The sequence below is a fragment of the Ovis aries genome, chromosome 1 (assembly GCF_016772045.2).
Source record: "Ovis aries strain OAR_USU_Benz2616 breed Rambouillet chromosome 1, ARS-UI_Ramb_v3.0, whole genome shotgun sequence".
NCBI classification, from domain to species: Eukaryota; Metazoa; Chordata; class Mammalia; order Artiodactyla; family Bovidae; genus Ovis; species Ovis aries.
Genome location: NC_056054.1, coordinates 75,963,951 through 75,984,152, shown reverse-complemented (window position 1 = coordinate 75,984,152; position 20,202 = coordinate 75,963,951). Strand labels below are relative to the sequence as shown.

The 20,202-nt window shown below is 41.1% G+C and overlaps 1 protein-coding gene across 5 annotated transcripts in view; it reads right to left on the bottom strand.

Annotated features, from left to right (window-relative positions):
• The window catches only part of SNX7 (sorting nexin 7), a 184,757-nt gene extending 180,509 nt beyond the window's left edge, over positions 1-4,248 (bottom strand). For 4 of the 5 annotated variants that reach the window (XM_012176935.4, XM_004002218.5, XM_042251278.2 and 1 more), the window contains exon 1: positions 4,060-4,248. In XM_012176935.4, coding sequence (XP_012032325.2) covers positions 4,060-4,239 — 180 coding nt within the window. In that variant the 5' untranslated portion in view covers positions 4,240-4,248. Of the gene's footprint in view, positions 1-3,566; positions 3,836-4,059 lie in introns of those variants that run through there. The other variant, XM_042251288.2, reaches the window with a different exon arrangement.
• Between the last annotated feature and the right edge of the window lie 15,954 nt (positions 4,249-20,202).

Here is a 20,202-nt window from a genome sequence, read left to right as displayed (position 1 = left end):
ACTAATTTGAAAAGATATACACACCTCTATATATTTTTGGGCTTCCAAGGTTGTGCTAGTGATAAAAATTATGCCTGCCAATGTAGGAGACATAAGAGGTGTGGGTTCGATCCCTGGGTTAGGAAGATCCCCTGGAGAAGGGAATGGCAAACCACTTCAGTATTCTTGCCTGGAGAATCCCAAGGACAGAGGAGCCTGGTGGGCTATGGTCCACAGGGTCACAAAGTGTTGGACACAACTAAAGCAACTTAGCATGCATGCATGCACCCCAATGCTCACTTGCTTCCCTAGTGGCTCAGACAGTAAAGAATCTGTCAGGGCAGTGTCAGAATCTCCTGCGGGGCAGGAGACCCAAGTTTGATCCCCGGGTCAGGAAGATCCTTTGGAGCAGGGAATGGCTATCCACTCCAATGTTCTTACCCAGAAAATTCCATGGACAGAGGAGCTTGGCAGGTTACAGTCCTTGGGTTTGCAAAGAGTGGCACACAACTGAGCAACTAACACTTTCACTACTTTTTTTTCATTCTCACAGTAGCATCATTTGCAACAGCCAGGTTATGGAAGCAATCTAAGTGTCCATCAGTAGATGAACAGACAAAGAAGATACTGTATATATATGCACACAACTGAACATTACTCAGCCATAAAAAAGAAATAAAATGTTGCCACCTATAACAACATGCATGGACCTAGAGAGTATTATGAAGTGAAATAAGTCAGACAAATGTTTTATCATTTCATTTATATGTAGAATATAAAAAACAGAACAAATGAACAAATAAAAACAGAAACAAGATCCACAGATACAAACTAGTAGTTTGGAAGAGGGAGGGAGGAATAGGTTAAAGGGATTAAAAAGTGCAAACTTTCAGTTATAAAGCAACTAAAGTCACAGGTATGTAACGTACATGTAGAGAATATAGTCGATAATACTGCAGTAAATTTATGATGGTTACTAGATTTATCATGGTAATCAATTCATAATGCATACAAATGTCAAATCATTACATCATACAGCAGAAACTACTATACTATTGTATATCAACTCTACTTCCATTATAAAAAGATTAAAAGAAAAAGCACTTGGACAGGGGTACGGTATATATACTCATAAATAATCTAAGGAAATAAGAGATACAATTGTAAATATAAACTGAATATGAAAACTGTCAGTCTCAAAGTTCTCAAGGGTAAAGTTAGTACACTTCAAAAGCAATAGTTGATACCAGCTTAAGGTATGCTGGACAGTGGTAGGGTTCTACAGAGAAGCAGGCTAAAAAGGGAGCAGTAGGAGAAAGCAATGGCACCCTACTCCAGTACTCTTGCCTGGAAAATCCCATGGACAGAGGAGCCTGGTAGGCTGCAGTCCATGGGGTCGCTAAGAATCGGACATGACTTAGCAACTTCACTTTCACTTTTCACTTTCATGCATTGGAGAAGGAAATGGCAACCCACTCCAATATTCTTGCCTAGAGAATCCCAGGGATGGGGGAGCCTGGTGGGCTGCCGTCTATGGGGTCGCACAGAGTTGGACACGACTGAAGCAACTTAGCAGCAGCAGAGAGAGCAGGCCAAATGAAGACTAGTTTCTTAAATCTGCTTGTCGAACTGCAGTTAATGGCTGCAAAATTCAACTTACTAAAATATAATCAAGCAGGATTCATACGCTTGGATCCATCCTGCTTGCTAGTGTTGTGTTGGAGCCATATAAAAGTCAAGGCCCTCTTCTATAGAAGCCAGCCACATAGGTTAAGGTAAAGATACAATATTGCACCTTACTAAATGCACTGCTTAATAAAGCAGTGGTTAAGTATGTTGCTGAAACTTACATTCTTTTAAAACAGAATACATAATTACAAAACAAAATTAGGTGGCAAAACAATTGTTTTATTTGGAATGAGAAAAGAAAGCTCAACAGCTGACTGGAGTCTCAGAGTTCTAGATTCCTTTCTTCTGAGATGGCTTTAAGCAATTCACCAGAAATGCTTACTTAGAAATGCTTCTGGCCCCCAGCATCCTGTATCGTGCATCGAAACTGGACTGGCGATTCCTTTCACATATAGGATGCTCGGGGCTGGTGCACTGGGACGACCCAGAGGGATAGGATGGAAAGGGAGGTGGGAGGGGGGTTCAGGATGGGGAACACATGCACACCTGTGGCAGATTCATGTCAATGTATGGTAAAACCAATACAATATTGTAAAGTAATTAGCCTCCAATTAAAATAAATAAATTTATATTTTTTAAAAAATGAAAGAAATGCTTCTGGCTACAATCTATCATTCCTTTCCCACCTGGAACCTGTACTACTCCCAGTATCTTACATTTTCCACAGACCTAGGCAAACAAACAGCCCAAACTCAAATTTCATTAGCTTCATCTAAGATCAGCCTCAGACTACAAGAGGCTCATTAAAATGGTGATTCTTGGTGGAGGCCAGGACACTTAGAATCTGGGGAGAGAGAAAGCACGTGACATTTAAACCACCCCAGATGATCCTGATACGTACGCACTTGCCACTCTCTACATACTCCCTGTACACATCCTCCCCACCCCAAGCTTCACAGTGCAGAGCCCCATAGGCTAACGCTCATAGTCTGGTGGCTTCAGTGGTAAACAATCTTCCTGCCAAAGTAAGAGACACAGGTTCGATCCCTGAGTCGGGACTGGAGAAGGAAATGGCAACCCACTCCAGTTTTCTTGCCTGGGAAACCCCATAGACAGAGAAGCCTGGTGGGCTACAATCCACCAGGTCCCAAAGAGTCAGATATGACTTAGTGACTAAACAACAATGGTATCTTAGAAGGCAATAAGAACTGATCAACTGTCCTTGATCTGAACATAAAGTATGTGTGGAACAACAACAAAAAAGTCAGTGTAAACTTTTTACAAGTAAACAAAAAATAATTCCACTGTTTTACAATTTAAACACACTGAAAGGTCACATGATTTCATCAAGCATATAAACCAGATACTCTGAACTTCCCCAATACACCTGTGCCTACCACTTCACTTAATCCTAAAGGGAAAAATGAGGGTGGGGGGAGAGTTTTGCATATTCTTCTTTGGGGTCTGAGTATGCTTGTCCACTTTATAACTTCTCTCCCAGAATAAAGCAGTGGTGAAGTCTGCTGCTTTACTTAACACCTCAAGGTAACACTTACGTACTGCACAGGCTTCTTAGTAATGAAATACAATGTTCCCATCTCAACTCTTCTGCCAGCAGCAACTGAGAGAAGCTGCAGTGGCATTGAATGGCCTCCCAAGAATGGTATTTTTCTTTTCCAAAACAAAATTACAACCATCAGCCTACAGGCACCACAAGTCTGCCAGTGACCGAGTCAATTTCTCTCCAACTATCCTGAAAGTTCAGAGGACCCTTTGGTCTCTAGGTTTCCCTGGGTTAGGTTTAAAAATGAAAGCGCCTGTGGTGAACTGGGTGGCAGGAGCTAATATTTAAAAAATCCTGAGCTCCGCAGCGCAGGAGCTTCCTAGTTGGACACACGAATTGTTTTCTCCTGAAGAGGGATTTCCCAACGCCTCTTCCCACTAGACTTAAGACTTACCTCCGGCGCCACCCAAGTCTCCAATCCAAAACCAGCAACGACACTAAATCGAGAATAATTTCCCTAGACTCGGGTGATTTCGCTCCCAGGGTTCAAGGCTGGCTGCGCCGTAAAAGCTGCCAGGGGCGGGGGCCCTTTCGGGCTACCGCCTCCCGGGTTCCAGCACTGCCCCTGGAAATATCCGCGTCAGAGAAGGAAAGAGGAGAAAAGTGGGAAATGGCACAACTTTGCAGACTCCACGAAGCCATGGCCCTGCCGAACGCAAGGTCAAAGTGCAGAAGAGTGAACTGCTGCAATTCGGGACGTGCTGGGAGTCAGCCCCGGGGCGGCGAGCAGCCAGGCAGGATCAGGCGGCCTGGGGAGACCCGTCCACCCTCGGCTCCGAGCCTCCGGCGGGGCCGGGGGAGCGCGCTAGGGCGGCCGCCGCACGGCGGGGCCAACTCCGGGAGTTGACTTGGAACTTTCCGGGGACGCGCCGCCGCGCAGCCCTCACCTTACTGAACACCTCCAGGTCGTCCTCGTCCTCGTCCAGATCCAGCACCTCGGCCTGCAGCAGGGCGGAGGAGCTGATGCTGCCGGAGAGGGGGGCGTCACCCCCCGGGCTCTCCCCGCCGGCGCCCCCAGCCGGGAGGCCCCAGGAGCGCGCCTGAGACGCCCGGCACTCGCCCTCCATCCCGAGAGTGCGCGCCGGTCCGGCCGTCGCCGCCAGCCCGGTTTCCCCGAGCTTGCCCATTGGCTCCCGCGCATCCTGCGCCTCCCCGGCCGGCCCCGCTCCAGCCCCATGTCCGCTGCGCAGACGCGGAACTGGGAGCTAACGCCCGGCCTGGGCTCGTCCCCCACCTGGCTTGGGGCCTGCCGGAGGCGAAGGAGTGGGACTCTGGGGCTCTGGCTAGGGTGGGGCCTGGCACGCGGTCCCCTGAAGGTAGGGAGTGGGACCTGGCTGCAGGGCTACCCTGCGAAGGCTTCTATGGGGACGGGGGTCTGGGCAGAAGCTACAGAGCGAACCGTGAACTTCAGAGGATCCACAGCGGAGCTGGAAAGCAGTCGACCCATCTCGCCAAGAGGAAAAAACCAATAGTGTATTTCCTGTAGTTTAATGGTTGCTTTTTTTCCCCCGGTTGTGGTTTTCGAGTCCGTCTTTTACTAAGGCTAATGCAAAAACTCTCCTGTTTTGTAATTGATTTTTGACCCAGTGACCAGACAGTGTGGTCATTTCACTATCAAGCCAGGGAAGTTGGATTTTAAAACTATTCTCAGCCACTTTCAAATGTATCTTTACTCCTGGAAGTCTTTCTGAAATCAGTGAGCAAGAATGTTACTAAGGGTCAAGGACAGCAAGCATGACTGGATGTTGCCATTGAGAAATAGTCTTCAGTCTTTACACTGCCAATGCAAAGCTGTAACTGTTTAGTTGTTCGCTACTTAGTATTAATATTAAAAATAATTTTAAAAAGAAATTCCAAAAATAAAGGAAAATTGAAAGTTAATCGATATATTTGGAACTATTTTTAGGTTTTATTACTTACTCACCTCCGCCCAACTCTTTTCTCCCATCAGCCAGGAAAGAATAGCTAAGAAGTTTGCACATAGAGCAGAGGCTAATTTAAACTTGGTTTCTAAAATGTCTGCGGCAAAATGTTCAGCCTAATGTTTAACATGTTTAACTTCAGAAAAAAATTTAGATGTGTAAGAGAATTTCTTTCTGATTAGAAGACAAGCCCTTAGTAATATGGGCCTCTTAACCAGTCATATTGGTTTCAGTTCACAAACACACTAAATCAATCAAGCATGTCTCCCTGCTGGTTGAATATCCAAGCTCCTTCCTATACTTTATGGTTCCTGTACCCAAAATGCCATCTCCTACCCATCCTTCAGGAGTTAACTGTAATCCCATGTCTTTGAGGAAGATTTTCTGATTGACACAGTCTGTTCCCAATTTAGCATTTACTTTTATTTCATGTAATAGATTGCATTTATTTCATGTAAATGTCTTACATTCTTTATTAAATTATATCATTTTAAGATTAGAGATCACATTATTTATTAATAAATCACAGTAGCAGATGTACTCATTCAAAATGGCTCTCTGCTAAGAGAATACAAAGGATACAAGTTATTAAAAGACCTTTTCCTCTCTAAGTTCACACTGGCTAGTGAGAAAGATTCAAGTTTTTCATATTGCAGTCTGAACCAGGAAATTCTTAAGGATACTGTGACTCAGAGAATTGCCAGAAAGCATAGAAACAAGCTCAGAAAATGGACAGAACAAACCAAGCTTGTATCACAGCCAAACTCATACCACGGAACTAATAGAGCAGACATTGCCACCACCAGTACTGAGCATCAGATATCACACCCCCTCCGCATACTGCCACTGACAGTGATATCACTGAGCTCCAGGTGCTGATCCCACATCAGTACCACAGCTGTCTCTGAGAACTTCCTTTGCTGTTACACCACAAAAGTGCCCAAAGTTTCTGTTTAACAGAAAGTCCTGTTTCTCTGTTAATTATTCTACTTTCAAAACCCCGAAAGGGGGTTAAAAGACAAATTAGACATTTAAAAGACAAATTAGGTTGCTAAGCATATTAAGTCCAGATTGATACTGGTCAGTATCAATCAAAAAAAAAAGAGAGAGAGAGAAAGAACAGAAAAAAAAAAAAAAATCCCTACTATAACTCATTCCTTTGGCCACCCAACAGTAAAATCACAATTCCTCACATACTTTATTTTTTCCCCAATTTCTGCTAACTATACTTCAGCTATGCTTCAAACTCCAGGGAATATAGTCCCCGGCTCCCCAAAGGAGGAAAATCCAAACCTGCTCACATCTGGGGTAGCTCTAAGTCTAAAGGGCTTCCCAGGTGGCGCAGTGGTAAAGAATCCGCCTGCCAATGCAGGAAACACAAGGTTTAATCCCTGGGTAGGGAAGAAGTCCTGGAGAAGGAAATGCCAACCCACTCCAGTATTCTTGCTGGAAAATCCCAAGGACAGAGGAGTCAGGTGGTTTAAAGTCCATGGAGTCACAAAGAGTTGGACACCACTGAGCGCGCACGTGCGCGCGCGCACACACACACACACACACACACACACACGCACGCGCGCGCCTGCGCTTCTAACATGTCTTTTTCTCCTGTGGTTCTGCTGTAACTGTTGATATTTTGTACCTGATGAACTACATTTCAGAGTTTAATTACCAACATGCCATGCTTATGTATTCAATGGTATGAAAAATGCTAAATTGCCACATAGCAGTCCCAATTTCCCATTAAATAGGGTCATCACTAAGTCCTTTAATGGAAGAGTTCTTAGTTGGGTACTAAATTCTCTCAATCACTATAATACAAAACCTTAAATACAGATATAGTATTAAGAGATGTCCTACCCAGTTTTGTCCCTTGGTTTTGGGACTCTTATTCTGGTTAATATATATTAATTTTTGGTTCTGAAAACATACATCTTGTCAGAAAGTTCCCTCTTTCTCATATTTTCCAGGTAGGATCTCCTGAGACCATAACTGCCTGTTAATATGCCATTCAGCCATTCATAAAGTCAGCTGTTTCTGATAATGAGACCCATGATAAGACAGGTCACCCCATGATCATTGCTTGTTTTGCTGGAGGTGATTTAATTGATCAGGAAAAAATGTGATATGCAAAATCTGATGGGAAATAAACTAGTCAGTAAGTTCATGGATGACTGTGTTGGGAGAAAAGCAGGAGAAGCAAACCCAGTGTATCTTTTCCACAAAGGACAAATAATGAGTTCTGCTAGATCTTGGGGCATCAGGAGGACCAGGAGTAGTAGCGGCCATGGCAAGCTGAGGTTTAATAACTTACCCAAGGTAAATAACAACTGGTAAATAAGACTCGCTGAAAGAAAGTGTTATGCATGTTGCCTTAAAAAATAGAGGAGAGGACTTATAAGGATATTAGGGGACTGTTGGTACTTGGATTGTAGCAAAATATATAATTCTACAATCCTTCCGCTAAATATCCTGACAAACTATAACAAGAATCTTTTTAAATGCACGGATGAGCTTTCAAGGAAGTAATTGACTTCTAGCATGGAGAAACAAAGAAAGCTTAAATAGAGAATGAGACTAAGCATTTGAATGATACTCTGCCAGCTCCCAAGGGTAGAGTGGTAGGGCTGGCCTAAAGAATCTAAAAGTATGAGTCTGAATTGTCATGAGAGAATAATGGAAATGGAAATTTGTGAAGTATTCTCTCAATAACAAAACTCTTCTGGATCAGCCTAGGCTCACCGTGGGAGAGACCTCTCCCCTCAAAATCCTGACTATGGTTCAGGAAGCCACAGTTCAAAAACTACAAGAAAGGCTGGTTGAGTAATATATCCCTGGGATCTCTGGCACAATCAAATGCAAAATCTCTTTTCAGTTCACTTCTGGCAGAGCCACTTCAGAAAAGCAATACTGCAGATGAGATCACAATCCAAATGAAATACATTGAAGGAAGTGATCTACCATGACCAGGGTTACCATACAAAACAGGATTAGAGCTTCCCAGGTGGCACAATGGTGAAGAATCCACTTGCCAGTGTAGGAGATACAAAAGATATGGGTTCAATCCCTGGGTCAGAAAGATCCCCTGGAGTAGGAAATAGCAACCTGCTCCAGTATTCTTATCTGGAAAGTTCCATGGACAGAGGAGCCTGGAGGGTTACAGTCCATGGAGTCACAAAGAGTTAGATGGGACTGAGCACTGAGCACATACACCCATTAAAATAATTAAAGGATTAGGGCCCCAAAGAACTTTAAACAATACACCAAAAATAAATAAATAGAATAAATAAAAAGAACAAAAATAACTACAGGATGCTACCAAAAAAACTAAAAATCCAAGAATGAAAAACAATTACCATGAACTGATGGTTGGTTTCTTTGCCTGTTCACTTCAAACTGACTCTTGTTGCCTGCTTTGTAATAATGGTGTGTGCGTGCTGAGTTGCTTCAGTTACATCCGACTCCTTGTGACCCCAGGGACTATAGCCCACCAGACTCTTCAGTCCATAGGATTCTCCAAGCAAGCATGCTGGAGTGAGTTGCCATGCCCTCCTCCAGGAGATCTTCCAGAACCTGGAATTGAACTTGTGTCTCTTATGTCTCCTGCATTGGTGGGTGGGTTCTTGAAAACTCAGTTAGTAAAGAATCCTCCTGCAATGGAGGAGACCTGGGTTCAATCTCTCGGGTGGGAAGATCTTCTGGAGAAGGGAAAGGCTACCCACTCCACTATTCTGGCCCAGAGAATTCCATGGACAGTGTAGTCCATGGGGTCACAAAGAGTTAGAAACAACTGAGCGACTTTCACTTTTACTTTACCACTAACACCACCTGGGAAGCCCCCGTAATAATGGTGTTGGGCCTTACAAATATTTCTACTTTGCACCCTAGCATAATGTTAAGCTTTGTCAGTAGAGGGCTTGGAAGGACACTAGAGGAGAAAGTGTTTTCCTTTCCTGTTTTGGGTGTGCTCTCTTAGCTAGTGTCCTGCAGAAAGCTTTTTTCCTCCTTTGTTCAGCCCCTGCATAGTTTCTAGAATGTAAAGTTCCTGCAGGACACAGTTTCACTGTGTTTGCTCAGACGCATGCAGCTGCAGAGGCAGAGTCTAGAAATCCAGATACTGTGGCATTCTCAGCCCAGATTACTACACCCCATATCCCCTCCGTAGTCCCAGCCATGGATGCACTTCAGGTGCACTGGAGGTCAGCCATTCCCTAACCTTTGTTCTGCACAGCCAGCCCGGAACTGACCCAGTCCGTGCTGTACATGGAAGTGCATTTACCTCCAGGAGACCGGGACCTACAAGCCCCTGGCTGACAGTGTCTAGTAGTTTTTCCTGGTGCCTAACAAGTTCTGAGGCTCAGCACCTCCCAGAAGCTGGACTTCCAACAGGTTCCACTAATGAGTGAATTCACTGACTTACCATTCAGGAAACCAAGATGGTATTCTTTCTGATGACATCTGCATCTCAACCACAGCAAGAAGGCTTTTTCTTAGGTACTTATTTCAGCCATAGGTGTAGAGACCATGTCTTATATCTGCTATTCCTGAATTCTTTTTAACTCTCAGTAGCCAATTCCTCCTTACTCCAATCCCCTGTTTATAAAGCTTTATGTTAAATTTTCCCTGTTCAAATGACTCTATGGTGTTATTTCCTTACTGGACACCGAACAATGCAAGAATGATCCCAGAGGAAAAAAAGAAAAATAACCTGCAAAGATGGCATTCCGAATTTCTTCTTAGAAAGAAGAAAACCCCTGAGCCTGGTTTGCAAACAGGTATGTATTAATTTATGGGTAATTGCAAATGGTTTGGTTGGACTGGTCAGGGATTTGGAAGGACCAATATTGGAAAACTGATGGAAAGTAAGCTTAGGGAAGAATAAGTACGTGGATGGACTTTAGAATGGGCACAGACTGTGGAGGTATTAGTGAATGTGAAATGTCCGCCAGAGGACCAGTACTGCAGAGGAGGTTCTTAGTGATCAGGTGAACAAAATGATCAACTCTGGGGATGTCAGTCATCCTTTCCTCCTAGCTGTCACATCCCTTGCTTAATGGGCCCATGAACTAAGTGATTGTGGTGGCAGAGATGGAATCAATGCACAGGCTCGATCATTGTTCTTCTGAGAATCAGGTCTATGGAGCTCCTCATGTTGCCATTCTGGAAGTTGTTGCTAATGCTCACTTTCTGTAAATAAAAACCATCTAGAAAATTGCTACAGTAGTTTTTACTTCCTTTCATTATGATGCTGAGTTTGAAAGATACAATTTTTGTAATGTGGCATGATCCCAGGGAAATCTTTCATTTCTTTTTCTTAAAATTGCATTTTTGTTTCAAAAAGAACTTGTCAAGAAATTTCCTTAGCATCAGAACTTAGTATCAACACTTTGGCCTGGGGAAATATTTTTAAATGATCTACATTAGATACAGTTTCTGAAAATTAAAGAGTGTTTGAAAAATTAACTCTTTAATATACCTGGGCTGTAAAAAATGATGATGTCAAATAAATGCATAAAACAGGGATAAATAAATAAATACACTAAAACTCTCACATTTAATAGCTCTAGGAAAAAGAGAAAAAATTGCAGTGAATTATTAATATTCTTTGAGAACAGAAGCAACAGTATTGAATATTTATAAGTATTAAACAACAATTTTAACCTTGACCTTATCTTTTTGAAAAAAATTGCAGTTATTATCATGAGACTGAATATTGCTTTAAATATGTTATGTAAATGTTTGATCTTATGTGGTAGAACTATTTTTTTTAAAGATAAGAAGAATTTTATGTGTAGAAGTCTCAGATAAGAATATTTCTCTTTTGAATGGTTGTATCAAAAAAATGATTTAATAGTGACAATACTGGTGAATGCTCTAACCACATACTCTCTGAAGGCAGAAACCTCAGCACATAGTCTTTCATATGAATCTAGAGAGTATTTGTTGGCTGGGTGAACCTGCATATCAAAAGCCGTTGAGGCATAGGGCATGGGGATAGAGCGTACTCCTCCCATTCTTGGTAATGCCGTCCACTTAGCTCTCTATCTCTTCCCTAAAGACATAATGATTTTGGCTTTAGGTCTACAGTTTGTCCTTATATTCAAAATCCTACAGTCATCCTGAGCGAATGTGTTCTTCATGATTATTTCTAAGTTCTCTATCTTCTATAACAGTGAAGATTTTCTGACCATTTCAACTCAATTATTTTGTCAGAAAAATGTATATATATATATATATATATATATATGAATGGATTTTAAGTATTTAAAAAGACAAACATAATAATTTTAAAAATAAAGTTCATTTTTAATCTATGTAATTATCTAAGATCTTGAAGGTTTTTTTTAATTTTTCAAACTTTGTTGTTTAGAGAGTTTTGGCTCAATTTGATAGTAATTAGAAAAAAGAAACCTAGAAATAATAGGCAAATAAAAATTTTACATATATAATATGAGCTGAATTGCCTTTCTCCAAAAATCCATACATTGAAGCCCAAATCCCCAGTATGACAATATTTGGAAATAGAGCCTATCAAGAACTAATAAAGATTAAATGAGGTCATAAGGGTAGGGCCCTAATCCCATAAGACTGATGTCCTTATAATAAAAGTCCTTATAATAAAGAGACACCAGATGATTGTCTGTGTCCTCCTGTGCACAGAGGAAAGACCTTGTTTGAATACAATGAAAAGATGGCTCTCTGTAATCTGGGCACAGAGATCCAATAAGAAGCTTGCCCTGACAGCACCTTTATCTTGGACTTCTGGCCTTAGAACCACGAGAAAATACATATCTGATATTTAAGTCATCCAGTCTGTGGTATTTTGCTATAGCAGGCTGAGATGATTAACGCGATACATTTTGACTCAGAAATTCCAGTTAAGTCTTTTCTTTAGATAAAAACACAGAGACACATACAGGTATGCTCATTATATAATTTTTATAATTGAAAAGAATTGGAAGTAATCTGAGTAACCTTCTTCTGTGTTGTATATTATGGATCAGCTCACTCAAATTTTGTTTACCTCCTATTCTTTGAAATCAGAAAGCTAACTACACACTACTGCAGCTAGAGCTTTGAGTGCAAATTGGGTTCATTACTTAGATGTGTTCACCATGGGGTTTGGAAGTGAGGTGGACACCATCTTTCTGATTTTACTTGGTAATTTCTAAAAGGAAGTGAGGCAGTGAAAATGTACAGGTTTTGGCCTTTGCTGTTGTTGTTTGACTGACTGTCCCTACAGTAGCATTATTTCAGGATCCATTCCCTGGCTTCCTGGGTGTTGAGAAAGCTGGGGTGGAAGCAGTAGAAACAGTGTTGGCAAACTGATTTTGGTACAGCTTCAGAAGTGGCCTCAAGGCAGTATCTACCTTAGTTGGTCAATTTCATATTGTTTTGCAAAACATTTCTGAAATACCTGATGAGAACTTTCTCTTTTTCGCTTTTCTAATAGTTTTGTAAGCCCCGATTCCCTGTATGTTATTTGTACATGCTTAATATACATATAGCTATTTGCCTCCTGTACTGAACCCTGACTGATGCACATCCAATAAGGAAATTATTCAATAAATTATGATATATTCGTGTAATTAAATGATCTATAGTAGTTAAAGGAATGAACAGCAGCTTCATTTATCAACAAAGTCAGATATGACGGTTAAATAAAACATCAAATGAAAACAGCAAGTAGCAGTACAAACAACAGTTTAGTCACTCTGTCGTGTCCTACTCTTTGCAACCCCATGAACCACAGCACACCAGGCCTCCCTGTCCATCACCAACCCCCGGAGCCTACCCAAACTCATGTCTATTGAGTTGGTCATGCCATCCAACCATCTCATCCTCTGTCATCCCCTTCTCCTCCCGCCCTCAATCTTTCCCAGCATCGGAGTCTTTTCAACTGAGTCAGCTCTTCACATCAGGTGGCCAGAGTACTGGAGTTTCAGCTTCAGCATCAGTCCTTCCAATGAATATTCAGGACTGATTTCCGTTAGGATGGACTGGTTGGATCTCCTTGCAGTCCAAGGGACTCTCAGGAGTCTTCTCCAACACCACGGTTCAAAAGCACCAATTCTTATGTGCTCAGCTTTCTTTACAGTCCAACTCTCACATCCATACATGACTGCTGGAAAAACCATAGCCTTGACTAGATGGACCTTTGCTGACAAAGTGATGTCTCTGTTATTTAATATTCTGTCTATGTTGGTCATAACTTTCCTTCCAAGGAGCAAGCATCTTCTAATTTCATGGCTGCAGTCACCATCTGTGGTGATTTTGGAGCCCCCCAAAATAAAGTCTCTCACTGTTTCCACTGTTTACCCATCTATTTGCCATGAAGTGGTGGGACTGGATGCCATGATCTTAGTTTTCTGAATGTTGAACTTTAAGCCAACATTTCACTCTCCTCTTTCACTTTCATCAAGAGGCTCTTTAGTTCTTCACTTTCTGCCATAAGGGTGGTATCATCTGCATATCTGAGCTTATTGCTATTTCTTCCGGCAATCTTGATTCCAGCTTGTGCTTCATCCAGCCCAGAGTTTCTCATGATGTACTGTGCATGTAAGTTAAATAAGCAGGGTGACAATATACAGTCTTGACGTACTCCTTTTCCTATTTAGAAACAGTCTGCTGTTCCATGTCCAGTTCTATCTGTTGCTTCCTGACCTGCATACAGATTTCTCAAGAGGTAAGTCAGGTGTTCTGGTATTCCCATCTCTTGAAGAATTTTCCACAGTTTATTGTGATCTACACAGTCAAAGGCCTTGGCATAGTCAATAAAGCAGAAATAGATATTTTTCTGGAACTCTCATGCTTTTTAGTAGTAAATCTATATACATATACACAAGTCAATATATGTTGTATGGGTACTTATGTATGTATGTGAAATAAACATCAAACCAAGATCATGATTCACCTTTCTGGAGAGGAGGAGAGGATGTGAGTGGCCAAAGGTGACTTAACCTGTATTTAAATGCATGTAAGAATTTAGGCTTTTCTCCAAAATTTAAAGGAGAATGGCTTCATGTTTTCATGCTTTATAAAGAATTAATTTTTTCAAAACAAGTAACATATGATTGAAGTATAGTTGATTTACAATGCTATGTTAGTTTCAGGTATACAACAAAATAATTTAGATGTATATATAGATATATCTATATGTATATATAAAACCTTTTCCAGATTCTTTTTTTCCATTATAGGTTATTACAAGATATTTAATGTAGTTCCCTGTGCTATACAATAAATCCTTGTTGTTTACTTATTTTATATATAGAAACGTGTATCTCTTAATCCCAAACTCCCAATTTTTCCCTTTCTCCTTTCCCCTAAAATATTTAATTTTTTAAAAAGCTTCTCTGCTACCAAAAACACTGTGCTTTAAACATTGTGCTTCCTGAATACAATCTTCTATTATTCTAGCTTATTCTTTCTACTATCTCATGACCATTATTATGTCTCACTGAACCATCAGGATAGTCATATCTTTACTTCTCTCTAATATATCATCATTCAGCTTAGATTTCCTGATCCTTTATTTCTGTTATTCTAGCAATCTGTCCTCTTGTCCCCTTTTTCTTCTTTTGTATGTGCCTCTAATACAACTTGGAGCGCTGCAGTCCATGGCGTCATAGAGTCAGACACGACTGAGCGGCTTAACAACTTACACCTTCACCAGGTGACGCTAGTGACAAAGAACCCCCCTGCTGCTTCTCTCGTGGCTCAGATGGTAAAGAATCTGCTTGCAATGCGGGAGACCTGGGTTCCATCCCTGGTTTGGGAAGATCCTCTGGAGGAAGACATGGCAACCCCACTCCAGTATTCTTGCCTAGAGAATCCCCATGGACAGAGGATCCTGGGGGGCTACAGTCCCTGGAGTCATAAAGAGTTGGACACAACTGAGCGACTAAGCACAGCACAGCACAGCCAAAGCAGAAGACACAGGAGAGAAGGGTTTCATCCTTGGGTTGGGAAGATCCCGTGGAGGAGGGCATGGCAACCCACTCCAGTATTCTTACCTGGAGAATTCCATGGACAGAGGAGCCTTACAGGCTACAGTCCAGAGGGTCACAAAGAGTCAGACATGACTGAAGTGACTTAGCACGCACAGACACTAATACCCTCAATGTGACAATTACAACTGGTTATTTTCTCAGTATTCACACCTGAGTACTGAGTACTATTGAAAGAGAAATATTGAACATGTTTTAGCGACTTCATAATTACCCATCTCAACTGTGTTCTCACCAATGCTCAGTTATTCTACTGTTTCTTTATTCTGTTTTCCTTCTTACTGCAATGGTTATTTCAAAAGTCAGATGTCGCTTAAAAGTTCAGAGAAGATTCTGAACCCAGCTTGCATAAACTCCTTCCTCACTTTCAACAGATGACTTTATCTCTTAGTTTACAAATAAAAAAGAAACAAAAGCTTCCAGTTGCCAAACACAGACCCACTCACCTCTGCCTGCATGCAGTTCTTCTTCCTTTTATTAGGAATCTTGGGCTTCCTTGGTGGCTCAGTGATAAAGAATCCACCTGCTATGCAGGACACTTTTGTACAACTCTTTGTGACCCATGGACTGTAGCCCACGAGGCTCCTCTGTCCATGGACTTCTCCATGGACAGGAACACTGGAGTGGTTGCCATTTCCTTTTCCAGAGGATCTTCCTGACCCAGGGATCAAACCCACATCTTCTATGTCTCCTGCATTAGCAGGTGAATTCTTTACCACTAGTGCCACATGGAAAGCCTTACTGAGGTCTAATTAACAGTCAATAAATTTCACCAAATTTAAATATACAAATAGATGAGTTTTATAATTATATACGGCTATATAATCCCAACCAAAATCATGATATAGAATATTTCCATCAGAATAGTTAGTTGGTAGCCATTTGTCATGTATAAAACCTAGACTCACAAATTTTGGCTTGAAACCATAATACTTTCTTCTTATGTATATATCCTTTAAATTTATTACATTTGTGAATAATGTTAAACAAAATTAGTTTTGTTTACTCCCTTTTACCTTCTTCTTTTCTATGTACTTTAATAATTGTATTAATTTTGTGATTGGTTAAGTGAAGGAATGACAAGGGCTCACATATAGAGGAGCATGTGGAATTCAGTATAAAGTTGAATCCTTTAAATGAATGTGTGACCAGATAACTGATGGAGAGGCTGCATGTTAGGAAAGGAAGAGGACCAACAATCTTGAGAGTCTACTGTGGTAGGCATTGCATATATCATCCCTTTGTGTACTCACAAATAACCCACAAGATAATTTTAAATCATTATACTAATTAATATATAGATGCTCAAAAGAAATAGGTAAATTCCCCCAAGTCACAGGGTTATGAGTGATAAAATCTGAAGTGTAGACCCGGCTATAATTACAAAATGTCTCCTTTACTATTTCACATATCTTTCAGTATATTTGAAATTTAAGACACAATAGTTCTTTAAAGACAGAAACTTCCCAAGGCACCATTTGTTGTTTGTATGTGAGTACGTATATATGTATATATTAATATGTTTATATATTTCCATTCATTCACTCCATGAACAGTGTTTAGTATATACTATAAGCCATACTTGGTTTGGGGGATGCAAAGGTAAAACTGACAGGAGGACTTCCCTTGAAGAGTTTGCCATCTAGACAGGGTGGCAGAAAAGTAAGCAAGTGATGACAATATAGTGTGGTCAGGATGGTAGAGGGTAGGTAGAAGGTACTCAGGGAACATGTAAAGGAGGCGCCCATCCTAGATATGTTAGTTCTGGGAAGGCTTCCTGGACAAAGTAGTATCTAAGTAGAAAGTTATGTAGAAAGCAGAGATTTCCTAGGTGAGGTAACTGTGATGTAGAGCTGAGGAGTGAGCTCTAGGAAGAGGAGATTGAATTTGCAAAGGCATGGAAATAAAGAGCAGCATTCTCCAGAAATTTGGGGATATAGAGATAATGAGAGAAAAAGCTAGAAAGTCGTGTTAGTCAAGTTCGTGTCATGATAACAGATACCACTTCCATGAGAGTATCTTGAATATTTTGTCTGTTAAATTGTGTTTGGGGTGTTTATTGTCTATAGTGGTTGTATAGTGTCTAGAGTAACTTTAACAAATAAGGAGTTACTATTACTATTAATGTTTTTAGATTATAAGAAGTCCATGGAGGCATTCCAAATTTTAGTTTTCTAGATAAGAAGATTCTTCTGTCTGCTTGGCAGTCTTATCACGTAGCTTCTGTTTTCGTCGTTTCATAATGGCAACTTTACTTCTGTGCATTGAGTCTATACTCCAGTGAGGAAGAAGTAATAAAGACAAAGAATAAACTGTGAATGTCATCAGTCTATCTGTTTTATTTTAATCAGGAAAAGACATAGTATTTTTGGAAGCCCCAACAAGCAGCCATCAACTTATACATCGTTAGCTAGATCAGTGTCACAAGGTCATCCCTAGCTGCAGAGTAGTCCGAGAATTTTAGCTGTTAATCTGGAAACATCTGGGTTGGTTGGCAAGATAGTGAATGAACACTAGAAGTGTTCTCCATACCCACCATATGATTTCTTAAGCCAATGATTGTTGAAAATTTCTTCAGAGAACATTGCAAATATGTTAGTTTTAGAAAAACAGGGGAAATGTGATATCCAGAGAAAGGATGGAGTGGACCTTACTCACTGGGTAAGGCTAAGTATTTGAGGGCTCCCTTGGCACAGGCTATATTATAGCAAACATAGTGTTATAACAAACTGATCTCAAGATAACTTGTATTACTGAGTGGCGAGAAATAATCATCCATAAAAAGCAATTCAACCAGAAAGATGAAGCTTCTAGTTCACTCAAGTTTAAAATTCCTGGTGGACACTGCCTGATCCATCATGTGTCACATTTTGCAGGTAGTGTAGGGGACCTACACTAGGGTGCAGGGTGACAGGGAATAAGGATGGGGGCAGCTCATTCATTAATTTATTAAATATTCACCAGGTAGATGGTGTGATCATGGCTGGTAGATAGGATCATGGTTGGTAACTAGGATCATGGCTGGTTGATCATGGCTACAGTCATTCTCCCCTTTGTTGCATTCCAGTCCATTGCAGTATTTTTTTTTTTTTTTTTGCTTTAGAAAAATATTTGGTTTATTCATGAGTATCCATGATCTGCATTGCAGTCTTATTCAACCTTCTTATCCCACCAAAAAATTGATGCTTTTGAACTGTGGTGTTGGAGAAGACTCTTGAGAGTCTCTTGAACTGCCAGGAGATCCAACCAGTCCATCCTAAAGGAAATCAGTCCTGAATATTCATTGGAAGGATTGATGATGAAGCTGAGGCTCCAATACTTTGCCCACCTGATGCAAAGAACTGACTCATTGGAAAAGACCCTGATGCTGGGAAAGATTGAGGGCAAGAGGAGAAGGGAACGACAGGGGATGAGATGGTTGGATGGCATCACCGGTTCGATGGACAGGAGTCTGAGGAAGCTCCAGGTGTTGGTGATGGACAGGGAAGCCTGGCATGCTGCAGTCCATGGGGTCACAAAGAGTCAGACATGACCGAGTGAGTGAACTGATCCCACAAGTTTCCATCTCTGTTTCCTTCATGAAAAGGCCTATTTGCCTGGATCTTGTGGACTGTGCTCCTGATTTTCTCTTCACTTTCTGGGTGATCCTTTCTATTCTTTGAGGCACTTTCTCAGCTCATTGTTATGTGTTAGTACTACTCAGAATTTTATCTTTACTCTGTTTATACACTTTTCCTAGGTCACATTAGTCAAAGTGCTTCAATTTCTTTTATATATCAATAATTATTAAACCTTATAGTTGCAGATTTCTTTCTTCTAAGCTTCAGATGAATAAATCTAAGTTGTTTGTAGGACACCTTTCTGTTTTAAAACCTTGAAAATTTCCTGGGTGAACCCTAAATGGGCCCTAAATACAGAGAGGAAGGAGAGACCCAAGAAAGAGGCAGTCACTCCAGATTGGTAATGGCAGGTTTAATAAGTAAGGAGGTTTGTCTTGGGCAGCTGCAAAATGAGTAGATCTCTGTACCAACCCAATCTTAAAAGTGCATATAGAGGTCTTCACTGGGTTCAGTCCCATGTACTGTCCAGATTGTCTCAACAACACATTGTTTTCTCAAGGCTACATCCTTAAAAACAGTTCCCACTGTGAGAATGGTGGGCAGTATGTACATTCCAAGTACAGGAGAGGAGTAAAGAGTCTCTGATTGTCCGGGTCCAGTTCTAGGGTCAATAGGAAGTCATGTCCTCTTGATGACTTCCTCTCATGCCTTCTCTTTCAGAATCCTCAAAGGTAGCATATCTAAAGTTGAATTTAGAGATACTTAACAGATCTCAAGTCAAAGAATTCTCCCTATTACAAAATTCCCCTTCCCTGTATTGCAGTAGTCATTTCCTCTACCTTGTAATCATCCTTTTAAATAAAATCTCTCTTTACTAAAGAGTTGTATATCATTTGGCAGTTAATGGTGCCCTGCTTCAGATCTAGTGTTGACTGCCCCTTGGACCCCCTTGTCTCCATCCTGGTATTCCTAGTGGCTTCTCAGCCCCTCTGTGTCCTTTTCTAGTTAGAGATATCAGGATCCCTGGTGAAGAATCACAACTCCTAATCCAATCCAGTGCTCAGGAAATTTGTTTGTTGTAGCATGTTATTAAAGAGTTACTCTTATTCATTTTGGCAAACAGATTTTTCTTTGCCCCTTTTTGGGAGCTTCTTTTATTTTCCTTTGGATCCTCTAAACTGGGATTGGAATGTGGGAATTTCCTCAGCTCTCAGAACCAAGAAGATTGTGTGTGTGTGTGTGTGTGTGTGTGTGTGTGTGTGTGTGTGCTGGGGGCGAGGGTTCCCTCAAACTCTGTTCCTCTGTTAATACCATGTATAACTATCATTCTATAAGGCCCATTTTTTTCCTCTTATTCTCTGTTGACACCATGAGACTACACGCTTTCTACTCCGGTGGTGATTCAGTCTAATATCTTAAGAAAGAGCCAAATTTCCCAAAAGGCTCTTTAGAACTTTAGTTGCCTCTTGGGAGAACTTGACAGCCTTCAAACTGGCTTATCTAAGCAATCATCCCTGTTCCTCATTCTTCCTTTTAACACC